General features: G+C 31.0%; 2 protein-coding genes and 1 non-coding gene across 3 annotated transcripts; 1 reads left to right on the top strand and 2 right to left on the bottom strand.

Annotated features, from left to right (window-relative positions):
• Positions 1-5,542: 5,542 nt before the first annotated feature.
• LOC11435804 (uncharacterized) lies at positions 5,543-7,270 on the bottom strand. Its single transcript, XM_003607725.4, has 5 exons — positions 6,896-7,270; positions 6,519-6,596; positions 6,328-6,427; positions 6,114-6,232; positions 5,543-5,947 (listed from the first exon to the last, which is right to left on the bottom strand). The coding sequence occupies exons 1-5, from the start codon at positions 7,268-7,270 to the stop codon at positions 5,741-5,743; spliced, it is 879 nt and encodes a 292-aa protein (XP_003607773.1). The 3' UTR covers positions 5,543-5,740.
• A 3,001-nt stretch (positions 7,271-10,271) lies between these two features.
• TRNAW-CCA (transfer RNA tryptophan (anticodon CCA)) lies at positions 10,272-10,343 on the bottom strand. The gene has a single exon. It is a non-coding gene; the product is annotated as a tRNA-Trp (tRNA).
• Positions 10,344-14,728: 4,385 nt separating this feature from the next.
• Positions 14,729-18,025, top strand: LOC11445937 (probable WRKY transcription factor 3). Its single transcript, XM_003607724.4, has 4 exons — positions 14,729-15,202; positions 16,098-16,612; positions 16,909-17,067; positions 17,518-18,025. The coding sequence occupies exons 1-4, from the start codon at positions 14,984-14,986 to the stop codon at positions 17,789-17,791; spliced, it is 1,167 nt and encodes a 388-aa protein (XP_003607772.1). The 5' UTR covers positions 14,729-14,983; the 3' UTR covers positions 17,792-18,025.
• Positions 18,026-19,919: the final 1,894 nt, after the last annotated feature.

Raw genomic sequence — 19,919 nt, 5'->3', positions numbered from 1 at the left:
ATGATTTTTAGTTGAAATTTTCAATTTTTAGCATCATGAACATTTAGGTTTTCTTCACCACGATCAAACAACCAAAGTGTTTAGACCTTAAATTCTATGTATACGGAACTAATGCTTTAGTTGTATTGTTGTTCACCAAATTGAAGTGTTCGTGTATTTACTAAATCATAACAACAATGAATACTTTGCTAGTTTTTGTTAAAATTTCGGTTCTTTTAAATCAGGATTTAATCCAATTTATAGTTTGAGTTTTTTTTTTATTTTTAATATATAACATGATAATTTTTTTAAGGGGAACGAAATGTAAAATAAACAGAAAATTTTATAATTTTAACACACACACACACATATATATATATATATATATATATATATATATATATATATATATATATATATATTATATTGGTGGTTCATATATATAACTCTTGAATATAATTTATTTTATAAAATATCTTTAAAGCAATCATTTTGTTGATTAAGGGTGCGTTTGTTTTACTTTTAAATTAGTAAAAGACTCATATTTTCACACGGATCACATAACATTGTGGTAATTATATAAAAAAATAACTAGATTGTTAATATTGCCGAATGTTTAAAGACATTAAATGAAAAATATCAATATTAATGTAATGTTTTTATTAAATATTTTCATTAATAATATTTTTACTCATGTATTTGGTAATAATTTCCCAAGAAATGTTGTTAAAGTTTGTTTGATTTGTGATTTTTTTGAAAATAAAATAAAAATTTGAATGATACTAGACAGTTATGATTTGTTATATATTATTCTCGTAAAAAATGATAGATCTTCATCCTTTCGCATGAAAATAGAAAGTCAATAATCATGTGTTAAAAACATACATGTGAAGGAAAATTTCATGAGAATAAATATTTAAAACTTGAAACAAACATTAAAATATTGCATTTAAAATCTCACATTCACAAAAATAAAAATAGAAACAATAAAACAAACATACTCTATAACTTTACAATATGTTTAACTTCAACCTAGCTTTCATCTCAAGTTTATATTAACTTATGCATCAAAATGTTTGCGGATCATATTCGCTTCGGATTCTGGGAAAATATTTTTTTAAGGTTCTAAAAATTCCAACAAACGATTACACATAGTCATTTGAATAAATACAGTGAGGGCATGTATTCCCTCCGGTCATATTTATAAGCAAAAATCTACTTTTTAGGTTCATTGAATATCTAATGTATGTGGTCTATAATATATACCAAGTACATTAAGTATTCAATGAACCAAAAAAGTAGCGTTTTGCTTATAAATATGACCGGAAGGAGTAAGAGTTATGTTTGGAACATATAATAAGGATAAAAATATAGTGAAATAAGGAAATTAAAACAATGTTGAGCCGATCTTTTTTATATAGAACTTTATCATAAACTTAGTCACATGGTGTTATTGGACATGTTTGTTGAGTTACTGACCACATCGTCGACGTAAGTTTTGAAAGGGGTTTACCTTCTGTGTTGACAGCTCTTGAGGTCTTAGACCGCTCAACAAAATTATTGTTGGAGATGGTTGAACATCTTAGTCAGGGTGTTGTTGAACAATTGTTATGCATGCAACAAAAGGAACAATGAAAGGGCAGTGTGTGATAAGCGGTGGCTCCCTATCAGTGTTACTATTGGATCATATATTGAATGCAATTGGTGACGATGATTAAGAGATGATTGCTTGGGGACGAAAAATCTAACTTTTCAGCCTGACTAGTTATGGACCGATAGTGGTATTGGAAGTATTATCCTACGTCAAAATGCTAAATGTGGTTAAAGTGAAAGTGTAACATCCTTTTCAGCCTATAACTCTAATTCATTCTCTGCCTCTCTTTGACGACTCTGAAACGAGAAAATGTGATGCAACAAGTCCCATGCCACAACCCACAAACATATTGGTGGTGGTTGACAGGTTGTGGCAGCGACTAGTTCTCGCTCCAACGATGTTGTGAAGGCAGTGGCAACCACCGTGTTGAGACAACAAAGACACACTAGCATAAACAACAACGTAGTGCTTGATGGCTTGTAAATACGTGGATTGACAGTGACGACTTCTACTCACATGCTGGTCAGGGATAATTTTGCAGAGGAAATTTGGTTTGTCGATGAAACAAAATTTTGAGATCGTGAAAAACAACCGACAACTAGTGTGTAGAATTTTCTATTTTATTTATCTTTTTTTTTTGGTCAGCTATTTTATTTATCTTTAATTTTTAAAAACTATACAACTTAAAAAAACAATGATAGTGCAATAAAAGAAAATTGCATGTGAAGAAGCCGAGTCATGCAAATTCATGGGATTACATGTCGTGCCATTTAGCAACGCTATTTTGGTAATAATCATTTTAGTTTCTGGATGTATAACAAGTAATCATATAATAATAATTCAATGTCTCAAAATATTTTAAGATAGTCTTTAATTGTGCATTATGTTCAAAGTAGTCATTTACGTTAAAATGCTTCGTAGATATTGTCATATTTTTATTTTTTTAGTCAAGTAGCCTAGTGGCTTGAATTCAACATTGTAAGGTGAATAAGTGAGGTCTCTCGGGTTTGAACTCTGGCCCCTGCACATAACAATACATTGTCCCTACCAACTGAGTTATGCTCAAGTGATATTATCGCATTAATCCTTCAATATACTTACTTATTGTCATATCAGTTCATATACATACTTAGTGTCATATCAATCCCCGTATATAAAAAGTTAAAGTGATGAATTATTTTAATGTCAATACTATTTTAACTAACGAAGTACAAAATCAAAGACTATTTTAAAATTTTAATACATTGAAGACGATTGTGGTTACTCATTAAACATTTAAGGATCAAAATGGTTACTATCCCAAACTTTTTGATTTGTTGTAAAAAATATTAATGCTAACATTCGGTTGCTTATCAAATAGATAAAATAAAATAAAATGTTAACATTCATTTAATATTACAATTTGTAAGTTAACTTTTATGATTTAGAAAAATATTTATAGAGATAAAAAAAGTGTTTAACCTTACTAAAAAATATTTAACAAAAAATGTTATATATATATATATATATATATATATATATATATATATATATATATATATATATATATATATATATTTGGTGATAAAAAATGTTATATTATCTCCCTAAAAAAAGGTTATTTTGGTGGTTACAACTGTAACTACATGTTGAATTTATTTTGGTGGTTTTTTCCGGTAAGAATTTGGACGGTCTTGTGATTAATCCATCCCTAAACTCTTGTAACTACGAATTCTCTAAGGTTCAAGCAGTACATATGCTAGCTTAGTCTTGCTTGGTTCATGACTACTTTACACTTGAGAAACTCTTGTATACTTGCATTTGCATTTTCAATAAAATTATTGTTTTACTTTACTAGATTTATTTATTTTAGGTAGCTCATCTTTATGATGAGCAAGTAGTTTACTTTAGTTTTGGAGTCATGGAAAGTAGTCTTATAGTAAGCTTTTCATAATCTCAATTTCTTTCTATATTTAGGAAATGCATTCACCTAATCTAACCTTATTGTTTCTCAAATCAGATTATGATAAGATTGTTAGAACTTAGCTAGTCGAAATATATAGATATAAGTACAACAACATAAGCTTGAAAGTTACCCCTCCACAATTGGAGGAAGACATGACACTAACATAATTTATGTTGATAGTATCAATATTACCTTAGAAAAAGTTATAAAGATGCTTAGTACTCAAAATTAACGTAGAAAATTATGAATAATAAGATCTTACTACCAATAAAGGGGCAAATTAATGAGAGGAAACTAGAAAGGTTTAGGGAATGGAAAGAGAAAAATAATATTGCCCCATCTACACCTAAAAACACCTCTGATCATTCCATTAGGAGCTATCCTTAGGGTTAGGAAATAAGAAAAATAAGGAAAGCCTAAAAAAAAAGAATTTGAAAATTGAGAGAACTATTCTCCAAACCGCTCACCATAAAAAATTCTTTAAAAACAAAGGTCAATCTAAGGACCTTAAACAAAACGCTTTTGTTGGCAGGCAACATAAACATTCTAAAGTACTAGTAAAATTGTGTTGTAGTGTTTCCTTTGAAGTTTTCATACAAGGTGAATACACAATCAGGTTGAATCGCCCTAGTAACTAAAAATGTATAATTCCAATAGAATCAATAAAAGAAAGAAAATTTTCATGAGCACTTATCCAACAATTCAATAAAGGTTCATCTATCTATAAAATTCTAATATAAAGTGTTTAGTTACTCATGGTAACTGAATACATTATAAAAAAAAAGTACGTATACACAATAACAAAGGAAAGGGGGTTGAAAACACTTCTTTTGATTGCATTGGTCGCATCTTCAAACCAATGAGCCGTTAGGATCCTGAATGAATAATTTTGGATCAAAATAGACTTTAAAAAGAAAAATACCTGTACATAACATGGCACCATGCACATGTCGCATGACTTAAAAAAGGCAAAAACTATTTTTTGTTCCTTATGGAAGTTAAATTTCAGAAAAAGTCAAGGGTGGATTTTGAAAGTTTAACTTGTGGTAAGTTTATTTTGGATAAAAAACAATACAACGGTGTTATATTAAGTATAAAACAGGTAGCAACCACGAGTTAAAAAGGTACAAAAATTTGATCAAAAGAAACAACAGTCAAACTTTTAATTTACTAGTTACATGAATTCCGGTGGACATTGCTCTTTAGGCATCCAATAATTGTTCACAAACACTTCAAATTATTCAAAATACCCTAACCATAATTGATTATTGCTTGCATCACTTTTTAAAACGGTTTAATCACCTTTTAAATCGGATAAACCGATTTAAAAATGATAAACAATAATTAACTACACTACCATTCGACAACAAATGACGATTAACTATTGTTTGATAGGTGCAAGTAAGCCATTTGCTAGATGTCTATAGAGCAATCCTCAATTCCTTTATCCTTTTAGTGGGCCGTTGATTTTTTTGTTTTTTTTTATTGGATGTAAAGAGGGAAATTGCTCTTCTCCCATCAAGAATTGTCCCAACATAAGCATATAGTGCAAAATAAGTTAAAAAAGAATGGTTTGTTACCAGCGTGAGTTAATTCACGCTGATGTTCGGAACATGACTTAAGTTACACATGTGTTAAATTCGACGTGACTTAAGTCACGTTGGAGAAGAACATTTTTTACGTGAGTTAACTCAAACAGAGTATTTTTGAAAGTTTGGTTGGGAGCGAGCAATTCGTGACGGGGGAAGAGCATTTTCCAGTAAAGAGTTTACTTGAAAACTTTCAATAAGGTGCATAAGCTTTAGAACTTTTAGTGAGGTGCATAAACTCCTTCAATTCAAGTCTCTTTCAAAAGTTAATGTTACATTACTTTTGTATCAATAGATATTATGCTAAATTTATATATTTTTTCCAATTAATTATTGTATCATATAAAAAGAAAAGGTAAACGAAATTGATACTGGAAATTTGGAATCAGGAAAATGAATTATTACATGTATATCATTTTTAAGAAATAAAAGAAATTGAAAAATTAATTACATATATATACCAATAAATGAATTGAGTTCCCATGGTAAAGGGAAAATGACATGACATGAAATAATTTTCTTTTGGCTTACAAAAGATATACTACTAGTCTACTACCCTGTTCCATAAATAAATAAATAAATTTAAGAGAAAACTATGAATTTGGAATATCATTTCCATATATGGTAATTATTTTAATGTTGATTAAGCTTAGAGAGGACAAAAATGGTAGCTGAGGAAGTGAGCAGAGCTGCAGCAAAACAAGCAAGATCAAGGCCTGTAACCATGGGAATATCATTGAACTTCTCTATTAGTCCCACTTGAAGAATCATCATCACTGCATGCCCAATTTTTGACTTTGCTTGCTCAATTGATTGCATTCCAACCCACCTTGGTGGTGACTGAAATTTAAATGAAATCATAATTTATATATGTGGGTATAAAATTGAGATTAATTAGAACATACTAATAGTATATATTAGCTAGCTGATATTTATTTATATTATATTGTAATGTTTGTGAAATTGAAATTGCAAAATGTACATTTGTAATTAGGTACGTACGTACCTTCATTATATAGAGTAGACCAGAGGATTCTTTTTGTTTACCAGTAGTCCATGATCCAACAAACATGACATACAAACCAACCCCAAACATAAGTAAGGCTGTTCCTACCAAGAACATATCTGCATGCAACAAAAATCAATCCATTGATTTTGTCAGCAGGATTATAGGAAAAGTATCAATTTCATGTTATGAACTAATTCAATCAAAGACAAACCTATGGCTTCGATAAGTAGATGAACCAGATGTCCCTGATTCAACGGTTGAGATAGCATATGGAGGTAATGCGCGTATGACTTAATGACGAGAACACAGCCCTGTATTTCAGATTGATTTTGGTCTTTAATAATAACAATACAAAGATAAAGTAGTACTAATACTAAAAACCATAAGGGTTGATTTAATTACCTCAAGAAAACACAATACCGAGCCAAGTAAAGATCCTGCTACGGCGAACAATGTAAAAAATCTGCAATCCATGATGGCCTGAACAAGTCATTGAAGCAAAATTCATTACTATGATTTGATTAGCAGGGTCTATGTTAATTTTATAAACATATTTTCAGATTACGACCAGGATGGGACATCTTGAGCTGATCCTAGAGTGGCCCGATAAATGGCTCAACGAATTTTGAGTAACTTCGATACTATCTTAATTTGTGTTGGGGCAACGTGTGAGGCGAGAATCGTCCAACACTTATAAAAACATTTTCAAGTCATGTCATAGATCTAATGTGGAACTCTTAACAAAGTTAGAGAAGTAAACGGAAAAGTTGTAGAATTACCTTTTCAATGAGCATTTGAGGATGTAAATTCCGTGTGATCTTCCTGTCAATCACAGCACCTCGGAAAAGAACCACCAGCATAGCATTGCGAATACTTGCTACGATCTCAGCTAATAATTCCGACAATCCTTGAGGAACCAGTGCTGGTTGCGATATGGTTAAGTTATTGGTGGTAGTCATGGTTGCCTTCATTACCACCACCGGCTTCCTTTCTACTTTCTCGGGTAAAACTTTGATATTATCTCCTCTCAAACATGCCAGACTTTGATACCGTACACATTTCGTATACGAAGAAGAGGAAGAGGAGGAAGAAGAAGAAGAAGGAAGTTGGTCAAATGGAACCTTAGAGTGTTGCAACAATCTAGAGGTTGCCATTGATCTCAATTGAATTGAACAAGTTTGGTCAAAATATTAATTCCAATTACTAGAATTTGAATGGTATATATATAAGAGGGTTGGTGTGTGCTAATGTATACCACAAATATATATGCATGCATCATGCACGAGAGATGAAGATTCGAGGTATATTTTGATTATTAGGTGAGTAGTTTGGAAGTATGCTGAAGCTGAAATTTCCAACGGACTCAGCGAATCATCACATGCCAATTTCGTGTTTCCAATATTGCTGGACATTTCAATTTTTCAAAACTAGTAGTCATATTTCCAGAACGTGTGGGACCTCTTACATTTTGCAACGTACAATTGTTCCATAGCTGTCTTTTTTTAGAACATCAATATTACTCCAAAGTACTATGCAAAAATACTTTACTACTATGTTACAGTTTTTATGGAAATTTTTAAAATATTGAAATGGTCAAATGCATCTAAAGGTCCTTTAAGTTTTATAAGTGATCCTTTAAGTTTCAAAAGTCCCAAACAAATCCTTTTAGTTTTTAAATCGTTTCAAACAAGTTCTATTGTAGATAGCATAGTTGGTAATTGCTTCATTGAACTCATCTTTGGTACCAAATCTGGCTCCTAACACCCCCTTAAAATTAATCATCTTTTTAGGCATGACAAATGGTGGATAACGCTCTTTGTTGCTATCATCTGAATCATTATCATCATCCTTTAAAAGAACTTGTTTGAAACGATTCAAAAACTAAAAGGATTTGTTTGAGACTTTTGAAACTTAAAGGACTTGTTTGGGACTTTTGAAACTTAAAGGACCACTTTGGGAAAAACGAAAAACTTAAAGGACCATTAGATGTATTTGACCTATTGAAATACTTGTTTAAAGTTTTTCCTCTCCAAAGTATGTTAGTTAGAATACTGTAATTATATTGTACCAATTATTATAACAAACTATTGAAATCTATTGTCGTTTTTCTACCGTTGTAACTTGTAACAATGACTAATTGTTGTCACTTTTGATATTACTTACCTAAAGAGAGAACTTTTAGGAAAAGTTAACGATCGAGAAAGAAATTATGGTTGAGAAATACATACTAGACACTCTCGATAGAAATGTTTTATTAGGGGATGATTGAAACTTTCTTTCTTGTCTTTTTAAAAGATCTTCTTGTGCGATGAAAAAATGAACACAAATCGGTAAAAATTAAGGTTTATTATTGAAGTTAATTTCTTATAATTTTTTTGCATCTATTAACGCTCATTGATAGTAGATTGTATAATTGTCTCTCTAATATATATGTTAATTTAGACCGACCTGGTAAAAAATTTGATGTGTTTGTTTTTTTTCTCTTTACCTTTGTTCTTTGCTTTGGTTGCAAGATTCGTATTGTTTTTATTTTTATTTTTATTCTCACTTAATATTTTAGTAATTGTGTTGTGTTTCTTCTTGGTGGTAGCATGGCAGCCGCCAAGGCAATGAAAACAGGAGAATTGTTTTTGGAGTTTTGTATGTTACATTTCAGCGCATACCTTTTTTATGTATGACCAACAAATCAATGTTGATGTATATAGACACAATTTCCACTCACATCACAAAAAAGAAAAAGAAAAAAAGATACAATTTCGCAAACCCAATGGAGTCCAAACTCCAAATACAGGGTTGCCGTCCACTTGTCTTTTTCTTTTCTTTTTTACAAAAGCAACCGTTGTTTATTTTTGCTAAACTTCATAGTAATCACTCCAATCTTTTTCTTTTGGATTACCTAATCACTCCAATCAATATGTCATCCTCCAAATTACCAAGACACGTTACCACTTCATGTATTATTATAACTTTTAATATTTAATAAATACTCATGGCTTTTAAAAAAAGAAATTTTTTTGTAAAAAAAAAGAAGCAAATTGTTCTGGACTGACCTAAGACTCAAACTCGACACACACGAGGCCTTGATGCACCTTGGCCCAAACATAATGAACTTAGAGAAAGTTCCAAATGCATCAAGCTCTCACTCATGGTCGACTTCCCCCGATCCATTATCTTCGACGGTCTAAAGACACATGATCCCTTGGATATGTAACGCTCCGACCATTAACATGCTGGACTAGTCCACGAGTACGCTCATCAACATACACCATTTCTAACTGCCCTCCAACTGCTAACTCGACAAGTATACCATCAATTGTATAAGAAGGTATGTGGACCAACACTCGAGGTATACATTATCTATCCAATCTCTACCTTTTACTCTTTATTCTCATTTTGAATTAAGCGTTGTAGTGCTTGCGAATACCCTCCATTTGGATCATGAAGGTTGATGCTCGACAAAGGTTATCATTACTGAGGTCTTAAATCATGTGTTTGATAATTTGATATAAAAATATTGACCTTTATTTTAACTCTAAGCTAGGTTGGATGCCTCGTATAAGACCAACAAGATTAAATCATTTCGGACAAATAGAGTGTTTCAAAATGTAAACATTTTTTGAAGAATTAAATATATTTTTTGTCTCTATTATTAACATACAATTTTTTTGTTTTAGTCCCTTGATAGTTTTTATTCAACTTTTAGTCTCAAATTGTTTTTCATCATCACATTTGGTACAAACTTTTAACTCAACCCATGTGTAGCTTTCATATTTTTGAATGATCAATTTTTTAGAAATGTTTAGAATATTATAAGAATCTCTCCTATTTTTTTTAACAAAACATGAATTAAATATTTCTTTTTATGTTTTTGACACTTAAAAAATCATATTTAAATTAATTCATGGTTTGTTAAAAATTTAACTTTTTACGAGACATTGTTATAATATTCTGAATATTCTTGTGATTGTAAACTTTTGGAAGATTAAAGTCGAAAATATTTAACCCCCTTTTTTTTATTAGTTAAATTGTATTATTGAAACAAATAAAAAAATAATAGAAGCTTATCAAGTTCTGCCCAGTTAGAAATATTCATTCGCTTCCAAACGGCAGAACAGATTAATATGAGGAGGATTCGGATTTTAAAAAATTAAAAACTGAACCTGACGTGAATCGAACACGCAACCTTCTGATCTGGAGTCAGACGCGCTACCATTGCGCCACAGATCCACATGTTTATATAGTATGGAGTTGTATGTACATAACACTCACTTCATCATTTTTTTCTCCATATTTCTTTGAAGCTACGTGCTTGGTTACATACATGACTGAAGAATATTTGTATGCTTCATCTGCCTTGGATATATATATATATATATTCATTATCACAAGCTTAACGTAATGGATTTCATTTATCATATCTTGAAACATTGAACATTGAGAAGCATGTTTTGTACCTTATCCCAAGTAAATGTTGTTTTAATCCAAGAGTGTGTATGGATTTGGATGATGGATTATTTTGAAGTAATGTAACTTTAGAGTGCAATTAGAATGATAAATTTGAAGAATTTTTAAAATAAAGGAGTTAAATAAAATATTTTGTCAAAATTATGGTTTGGGAATTTTAAATTTATCATCTAAAAAGTAAGAATTTGAAATTTCTTTCTTACGTTAAAAAATGTGGATCTCAAATTAATCATAATAATTCTACCATATAATGTAAGTTTGTCCTTATATTATTTCTAACTTGACAAATTGTTCCCCATAATATTTTAAATTGAAAATTAATCCCAAATTTTTAAAATTTCGTAAATTGGCTCTATTTTTCATATTTTCAAAATTGATCCAAAACTATCTCAACAAAATATAATTTTTTTTTATTACTTTTTCTAAACAAAAAATAAATAAAAAGGAATTCAAATAAGTGAGAAACTAAGTTATGTTTAAGGTAACAATCCAAATACACTCTGTGTTGATTTTGTGTGCATGGAAGATTATGCCATCATCTAAACAATGCATATTATATTTGACGGTAGTGAGAACTTAGAATGTAGGAACTATTTTTTGAATTATGAGAATTTAGGAATTTAACTAATTTATTTTATCTTTTTGTCAAAAAAAATAAACGATTTTATTCTTTTGAAAAACTATTTTATTTTTTAAGAGGCCAAAACAAAATATGTTAACATACCTCTCTTTAAAGCAAACTGTGTGACTAAAAGAGATTAAAAAGTGTCAATAATACAAGAAACGAGCACAAAACTAAAAACAAATTACACAGTGATTAAATTCATACAAAGCAAGCTAAGGGATTAGACCATCAAAAATGAAAATCTACAAAAGAGTGTGATTTCTGAGTCTTCAATCACCATCAATGAAGCTTAGTTTGCTCAAGAAGCTGTTCCAATGCTAGCTCTTTGTTACAAAAAATTATAGCACTGTGCTCTTTCGAAAGAATCCAAATACAAGTCAAGATTACTTGAAATGAGGAGCGAATATCATTCATGAACACATGAGCACCACCGAATTGGAGAGCTAGGTCACTAATGTCAATGAGTAAACATAGGGATTCTCAACTACCGAAAACAAGATTCAACACACTACCAAAATAGCAACAAATCGGAAGGTACTACTCCACGATGATATCCTTTATTGCGATAAAGTTCCAAAAAAAAAACTATTAAATTCAAGTTACCAAATAAATTGGAAAAAATAATGCAAAAGAATAAAGTCAAAGTTAAATAGTTTTTTTTGGTTGCTCAAAGTTAAATAGTTAATTATAGTACTTTACGACAAATTTTATGATGTACAAATTAGACAAATCTTACACATGCACACACTTGTTTCTATCGTGAGATTATTAAGTTTTATCATTGAATCAAATATGATATGATGCCACTTTTTTATTCAATGGTAGAAAAACAAATTTGTGAATGGTACAAAATCAATTTACCTGTAAACATTAGAAAAAATCAATAATTTATATTTTATAAAAAGATAATATTTAGTTTATAGCACCAAAATATTACGTGGAATTTCTTAAGATGTAAAATTATGCAAATTTAATATATACTACTTCAATTATATCATTTTTTGGATTATATATATATAAGTTTTCATTGCTGTTTAACAACGACTAATAATTATCAAAGAACTTGTAAGACAATAAGGCGAGCTCTCTTATATCCCAACTAAATTTTCTCTATACCTAGAGAAAGAAACTACTTGAACCAACCTTTTGTTCTTTGATTATCTTATTAATATTAAGTGAGACTTTTGCAAGTTGTAAAATAATGCAAAGATTAAAAATAATAATTTATGTGAAGGAAGTATAAAAGATTAACGAGGGTTCTTTAATTTCACCATGTTACACATGCCTTTAAAAAAATGTAAACCCCACTTTGATATTTTGAGAGACTTTTGTGTTTAGAATTTCTTGTTTGGTCGGACTCATTTATGGGGATCATCATGGGGCAAAGCTTCAATGATGAGTATGAAATGAATATCATGATATTCCAAACACACACAAAAAATGAAAATCATGATGGAGGAAAAAGTTGTTTTGTTTTAGTTTGTGACTTTGTTGAGTTGACTAAGGTTTCGTTCTCATTAATTTGTCATTATCTTGTTAAAGAGACGAACACAAAATAACGAACGAGACTGCACATCGGTTTCTTCCTTCCTTCCTTCCCACCACTATCCCTCACGTCATTGCATTTACAACACTCCACCCAATTTAAGTAATTTCACAAGTCTTTGGGGTCAATTTCGACAATGCAACATATTGCATGGTCTCCATTTTATTCTCTTTCACGCCGGAAATAAAAATACAATACCCCAAATTTTTTTATTAAGTAGCTGACGGCAGGGCAACACATTTTTAAATATGAGGAATGAGATCTTTGAGGTTCGAATCTCGATCCATACATATATTATACAATATCTTTATTAATTGAGTTAAGTTCGCGGAAACAATACCCCAAATAATTTATTTAGGTCATTTATTTATAATTTTACGTTAAAAATGAATTATGAAAAGTTATTTTTTATCTTTAGTTGTACGTCCCCATTCATTCATTCATCAAACTCGTCCCCATTCAAACTCCCTTTGTTTAAGAAATACAATTTTTTTGGATGCATTATTTGTCTCATTTTTTTGAAAACTCTTTGAAATTATTTACTGCGTTATTTATTATCGTTGTTTGTTTATTCCCACCTTTTTACAAACAAATAATTATAGAGATAATTTATCAGGACAAAGTCTTCTTTTAATGACACTTGTCAATAAATTGAAGAATAGTTTTGATAAAATGAAACAAAATATATACAATTTTATTGTTTTTAACTAAATTAACCAATTCCTAGGCGAGAGTAATTTAGTTGAGGACTGTACTTGCAAAAGTACAATAATCGATATTAAGGTTTAGTATTGTATTGGTCATGCCTTGAGAAGGCTCTCAATGGTGGTATTGATAGCTCTCTATGAGTCTAATCTATCGCGACTTAAGCCCAAACCAATGAAGGCATTTAAGTCTTTTTGTCGAGCTCTAGAGACTTCTAGAAGCTGATGGAGGCGACACCCTCGGAGGGGTGCGCCCTAGGCCATTAGAGCCCTTTAGGAGGGTGCTGAGACCTCTAGGAGGGCCTTAAGACCCTTTGGAAGGACTCCTAGGTTCTTAAGAATGTATTGACGGTTCAAGGAACTCTTACAAGTTACAACACCTTTGACAAGAAGTTTTTTAGTCTGGACAATAAATTTTTGAACCCGTTTTCCAGTATTTTGCCGTTGCAAATTGGAATCCTCCTGTTAGTTGCCACATTTCGCAAGCAAGTCATTCTTAGAGCAGGGACGAGAGAGTGTCAATAATGAAGAAAACGAGGAGAAACATTAGATGTAGAGAATAGAGAGATTGTTGAATATGGATAAAGCAACCTAAAATTGCATTCGAGATGAGATGTAGTATTTTATTTTAATCCTGTCAATATACAATTTCAAACTATTCTTCTTTTAGTAAAACACATAAATAAGTTGAACTGAGTCACTTAATTGGTAGATACAATACTTCTTAAAATACTCACTCCGTTTCAAAATATAAACAAATTTTACCTTTTAAGTTCATTCAATTAATGATGTATGTGGTCCATATTATGAACCACATACATCATTAATTGAATGAACCTAAAAAAAAAAAATTGCTTATATTTTGAAACGGATGGAGTATGAGTTGGCATGTAAGAATTTAACTAAAATTGGGGAAACGTAACAACAATGAAAAGTTGATTATTGAAGTTGCTCTTATATTTTGAGAAAGAGGAAGTAATATTTTTTTTTTTTGACAAAAGGAATATAATATTCTATTTAAAAGATCTTATAATTAGGGACGGAGGTAGTATTATATACGTGCATCATAATTTTATTATATATATAATACGATGCATTCATTTTAATAATTAACACGCTGTTTTTATAAAGTTGTTAGACTTTTAATTTATTTACATTCTTTTTAAACAAACAAAGAAAAAAACAAACTTAAGTGACATTTAATATGTAATTGATAGAGTCACTGTTGATGTAGTAGACTTTTTTTTGGACAAATTAGGAGACTTTAACTTATAGATAAGGGGAAAACAAATACATAAAGTATACGTGAAAGAGAGGAGAAAATTGCAGGCATAGCATAGGTTTAGTTTTATCTTTTTTTCATCTATCTAAAGCGTGGACTTTAATACTTTATGCTGAATTTGATAATTCAGATCAAAAGTGAATTATTTGTGACACAAAACAAACAACAAGTTTGAAAGAGTTTCATTTGTTTAGTTCATTCATTTGTTTGGCTTTGGTTTGTGATCAATAATCAATAAAGTTGTGAATGGTTGGAGGTGGAAATGGAGAGTGGCCTTCAGGTGGAGGGTTTAGTCCTGGTCCCATGACTTTGCTTTCCAACTTGTTTGGTGACAACGATGACTGCAAGTCTTTCTCCGAGCTCCTCGCCGGTGACACGTTGGATGTTGAGCATGGAGGTGGAGGAGGAGGAGGAAGAGGTGGTGGTGGCTTGTCACCGTTGGCCATGTTCACTGCTCCACCTCAGGTAAATACTTAACTCATTTGCTTTTCTTTGTTTCATTTTTTGGTTCCATGGAGTCAAGTCAACGATAATCCACCACAATACATGACGACCCCTTAAGCCTTCTATCTCATTCTCTAAATATAGGACTAATTTTAAAACTCAGTAACTTTTCTGTCAAGAAAGAAAATATAATCCAGAATTTTTTTAAGAAATTTGTTAGTAGTATTATCAAGTTTATTTTGTTTTTTAAGCTAATAATTTAGGAGTATATTGCTGGTTTTTTAAGTTCATTTTTCAAGACATATATTAGTAATTTATATTTTTTTATTATAATATTAATTTCTCCTTTAAAAAAGGTAATTAAGAGTTATTTAATTAATAAAAAATTGCGTAAAAATATGAATAATTCTTGTGTGGACACACTTTTCTGGACATCTTATTTGGACGCACACGGTAAAAAGAAATATAGTAGGAAAAAAAATAATTAAATAATATATGTTTTCAAATAATTAAATGATATGTATTTTTTGTGTGTGTCTAAATGTATGTATTCACATAATATAATCATTCAAACTTCTTACAACACTTGTTGCAAAATACAAAATAAAGTACTTTTTTTTAGTACTAAAGAAATTAAGTAGTTAATCTCAAGTTTCATTTTGGAGTCTAAATGATCAAATGCTTTCTGGTTACTAGTATATACTTTATTAGCTGAGTTAGGAGTTATCATTATTTGGTGAAAGTTGTGAATTGTGAATGCACGTTTGGTTTGAATTGGAAAAACGAACAAGGATGAGTGAAAACACAAAATCAAAAGATACCTTTGAAGTTTTGATTCAATTATTTGGCTGGTTAACATAATCACTCTGAATTTGAATCAAAGTGTTTTTTTTTTTCTTCCTTATTCTCCTAACAGCAAACGCTAGCACAAGCCTACTCAAATGCTCAAAACCAATCTGAACATCAATTTTCTGTATCAGTAGTGCCTACCACTACCTCATTGACACAAGTTCCTGCAATAACATTCAACAACATTGCACAACAACTGATACCGAACTCTGTTGAGTATTCTTCTAACTCGGAACAAAGATTACAGAAGTCTTCTTTTGTGAATGTTGACAAGGCTAATGACGACGGCTACAACTGGAGGAAGTATGGACAAAAACAAGTGAAAGGTTGCGAGTTTCCTCGAAGTTATTACAAATGTACACATCCAAGCTGTCTTGTGACGAAAAAAGTTGAACGCGATCCTGTTGATGGTCATGTAACTGCAATTATTTATAAAGGAGAACACATTCATCAACGCCCTCGTCCTAGCAAGCTCACAAATGACAATTCAAGTGTGCAACAAGTTTTATCAGGAACAAGTGACAGTGAGGAAGAAGGAGATCATGAAACTGAAGTAGATTATGAACCTGGTCTCAAGAGAAGGTAAGGGTTAAAAGTTTGTAAAGGCTGTTCATGTTACGATGAATCTTTTAGTTTTGAGATTAATTTTGATGCACCGCTAGTGTAATTATTTGTTTTTTAAACTGTCAATCAATCACAAACCATCATTTGTATGACTTTTATGTAGATATAATTAAAGTTAAATATTTTTAATGACCAAACGGTTATGATTGATTGACAGTATAAAAAGTATTCACACTATCAGTATATATCATATCATTCAAATAAAGTATTTAGTTTTATGTGATGATGATGTTGGGAGTTTTATGATTCTGCAGAAAAACAGAAGCCAAACTCCTGAATCCAGCCCTTTCCCATAGGACGGTCTCAAAGCCTAAAATCATTGTGCAAACAACAAGTGATGTGGATCTCTTGGAGGATGGATATAGATGGCGCAAATATGGGCAGAAAGTTGTCAAAGGCAACCCATATCCAAGGTGATTACATATTTAAATCTACTTAGTTATGTAGGGTCGAACAATTTAGTCTTTGAAATTGTATCACAAATTTACTTGAGCAACGGAGATGTATCACAAATTGTGTCTGAAGTTGTAGGAGTCGAGCAATTTAATTTAGCCTTTGAAAGTAACGAAACTTTGAAATGATTCGTGAAATTGAAAATCTTTCAATAACGTTAGTCCATATTCAGGAGAATTGTAGTGTCTAAACTCTAATTTTAAGGACTAAAATGACCCTGATTGTTAATGACCATTATGATCGTCTATACTAGCTTCGAAAAAATTTGGTTCCCAAGGAAATGCTCAAGTATATTCATCGTACTCATTATGGTACATAGTAAGTATGAATCCCAGTATACTTATAGCATACAGACTTGAGATCCAAGTTCTAGAAAAGATAGTGACGTGCATTCCTGTATCATAATGTAGGAGCTATTACAAATGCACAACTCCGGGTTGCAATGTTCGGAAGCATGTTGAGAGGGTTTCAACAGATCCTAAAGCTGTATTGACAACATATGAAGGAAAACATAATCATGATGTGCCAGCAGCCAAGACTAACAGTCATAACCTTGCTAGCAATAATAGTGCATCACAGCTAAAATCACAAAATGCCATACCTGAGATGCAGAATTTCAACAGAAGGGGTCAACATCAGCCTTCAGCAGTGGCACATCTAAGATTGAAGGAAGAGCATATATAAATATAATGTAGTTTTCATATTTTATACAAGATTGGAAGCATGTGTTACAACTCACAAGTAATCTTTAAGGTTTGATGCTTTTTTGTTTTTGAATGTGTGGCCAAAGTTTTGACCAAGGCCTATAAGTCCAATTTCTGGTATACAAAAAGCAGCATTAGAGATCATATGTGTGAGTGGTTAGTTCTACATTGTCTAAAAACGAGTGATATATACAAGAAATTTGATTCATATATCTAATAGTACTTTATAGTTTTATTTTTTGGAGAAAATGTATGTGTCTTAGGAGTATCAGTCACCAAACTCCCCAACAAATGGTATGCTTGGCTTGATAAAAGAGTATCTAGGTATAATGAATGGTGGCATGTTTGGCTTCATGGAGGATTATGAGTGAATTCAGTTGCAATGAACGTGTTGCTTCCGATGCTCAACAATATTGAAAAAGTTTGCGAACTGAACATCGATCTTGGATGGTGAGAAAGTCTTACATATATACAAACACAAATAAAATTATTTAGATATACACAACCGTGAAGAAAATTAAATAATAAATAAATCAGTCATATCATTCAACATTATTAAACCAACTTATCTTTTAAACAAATAAGCATTTGTGTGAGTGTGTCCAAACTTTTTACATTTGGGTCTGTCCCTAAGCAAGACTTTCTCTTTAGATGGTTGTAACAAATGTGCAATTCACGTGCAGTTGTGAGATCCATATGATTTAAAAAAAGATGAAAGAATTAGATAAATAATCTTAAAGTTACTCCCTCTCTCCCTATATATAATCATCATTTGACTAAAATTTGTCCTCAAATATAAATTTCTTTTTAAATTACTAGACACATTTATTATTATTTTTCTTAAACATATCCTTTATTAATATTACTAATTTATCTTAAAATATGAAAAGTCAAATTTAATACATATACAAATAAAAGACAATTTGATAATATTAATACACAAAACATATACATTAATTGCAATAATAAAAAATGTTAAAAAGGCAAAGAGGATTGTGTATAGCAAGGGAGGATTATCACCATCAGAATATGAGAGTTATGTTTGACTTCCTCCGTCCAAAAACAATCATTTCACATTTAAAAAAAATATACAAGTGAAAGAGATAAAATAAAAAAAGAAATACTATTTCAGTGTGCTTGTTAATAAGTGAAAAATATTAAATTGGAAATGATGAAATTAACATTAACTAGAGTAATTAGAAAAAAAAGGCAATCAATGTTGCTATGAAAAATGAAATTAGTCATTTATATTGGAACAATTTTTTCTTTTACTAATGAACCATTTATTCTTGACCATCATCGGACCAAGATTCTTGAAAGTGGGGAGTGGATCCAATAATCGCCAACACGGTAAATAACAAATCCACTCGCACCAACCATTTATTGCGATAGGCCACAACAAATTAACAGTAATTTCTGGTCCAATAGTTCGAATTCAATCATGAAGGAGTGAACTAGATTTTACAATAAGGACGACCACCGTACACAGCGCTGTGTCGACAAACCAAACATAGAAAACTGCAGTTCTCAACAGATCTGGAAGAATCAGAAATCAGCAGGTGGCGCATCAACACGAACGATGTGATTGCGGCGGCATACTGATGAACCGCCGCCAGAATCGAAGGCAGCGCCAGACTTCTTTGTAACTCGAGTCACACAAATCCAAATCAAAACCATACCACCCACATACATGTTTGAAAATCAAAATCTAACCTAAAGCTTCCACATTGGAGCATCGTGACACCTTCGTTCAAAAACAGCAAGCATGTCGCGACATGACACTGGCGGTTGCTTGTGATGATGGTGTCGTCGCCGCTAATGAGGAGCCGATCGCACCACCAAAATTAGTAAATAACTTAAACAATGCTATGAAATTAGTGATTACAATATTTAATGTTGTGAATTGATTCTTAACTTGCTTGAATAAATTAACAAAGAGCAACACTTTAGAAATTTACCAAACTTTGAATAATGCACGTTTTATTAATTAATTAACGAAAATATAAAAGCACAATAAATTTATCATTGATTTTAATTTTTTTTTTTTTTATATATTAGATAAATCACACATAATTGATTTTATCTAATTCTCATGAATATTAAATACG

The sequence above is a fragment of the Medicago truncatula genome, chromosome 4 (assembly GCF_003473485.1).
Source record: "Medicago truncatula cultivar Jemalong A17 chromosome 4, MtrunA17r5.0-ANR, whole genome shotgun sequence".
Taxonomy (NCBI): Eukaryota; Viridiplantae; Streptophyta; class Magnoliopsida; order Fabales; family Fabaceae; genus Medicago; species Medicago truncatula.
The sequence above is the reverse complement of the archived record's forward strand: the minus strand, read 5'-3'. Positions and strand labels throughout refer to the sequence as shown.

Bases quoted from the DNA above. Each gene is read 5' to 3' on its own strand.
- LOC11435804 (XM_003607725.4), bottom strand. From the start codon at position 7,270: ATGGCAACCTCTAGATTGTTGCAACACTCTAAGGTTCCATTTGACCAA. The intron at 6,597-6,895 runs GTAATTCTACAA...TGACTTGTTCAG, and splicing joins CTCAAATGCTCATTGAAAAG to GCCATCATGGATTGCAGATT. The intron at 6,233-6,327 runs GTTTGTCTTTGA...TGTTGCATGCAG, and splicing joins TCTACTTATCGAAGCCATAG to ATATGTTCTTGGTAGGAACA.
- LOC11445937 (XM_003607724.4), top strand. From the start codon at position 14,984: ATGGTTGGAGGTGGAAATGGAGAGTGGCCTTCAGGTGGAGGGTTTAGT. The intron at 15,203-16,097 runs GTAAATACTTAA...TTCTCCTAACAG, and splicing joins TGTTCACTGCTCCACCTCAG to CAAACGCTAGCACAAGCCTA. The intron at 17,068-17,517 runs GTGATTACATAT...ATCATAATGTAG, and splicing joins AAAGGCAACCCATATCCAAG to GAGCTATTACAAATGCACAA.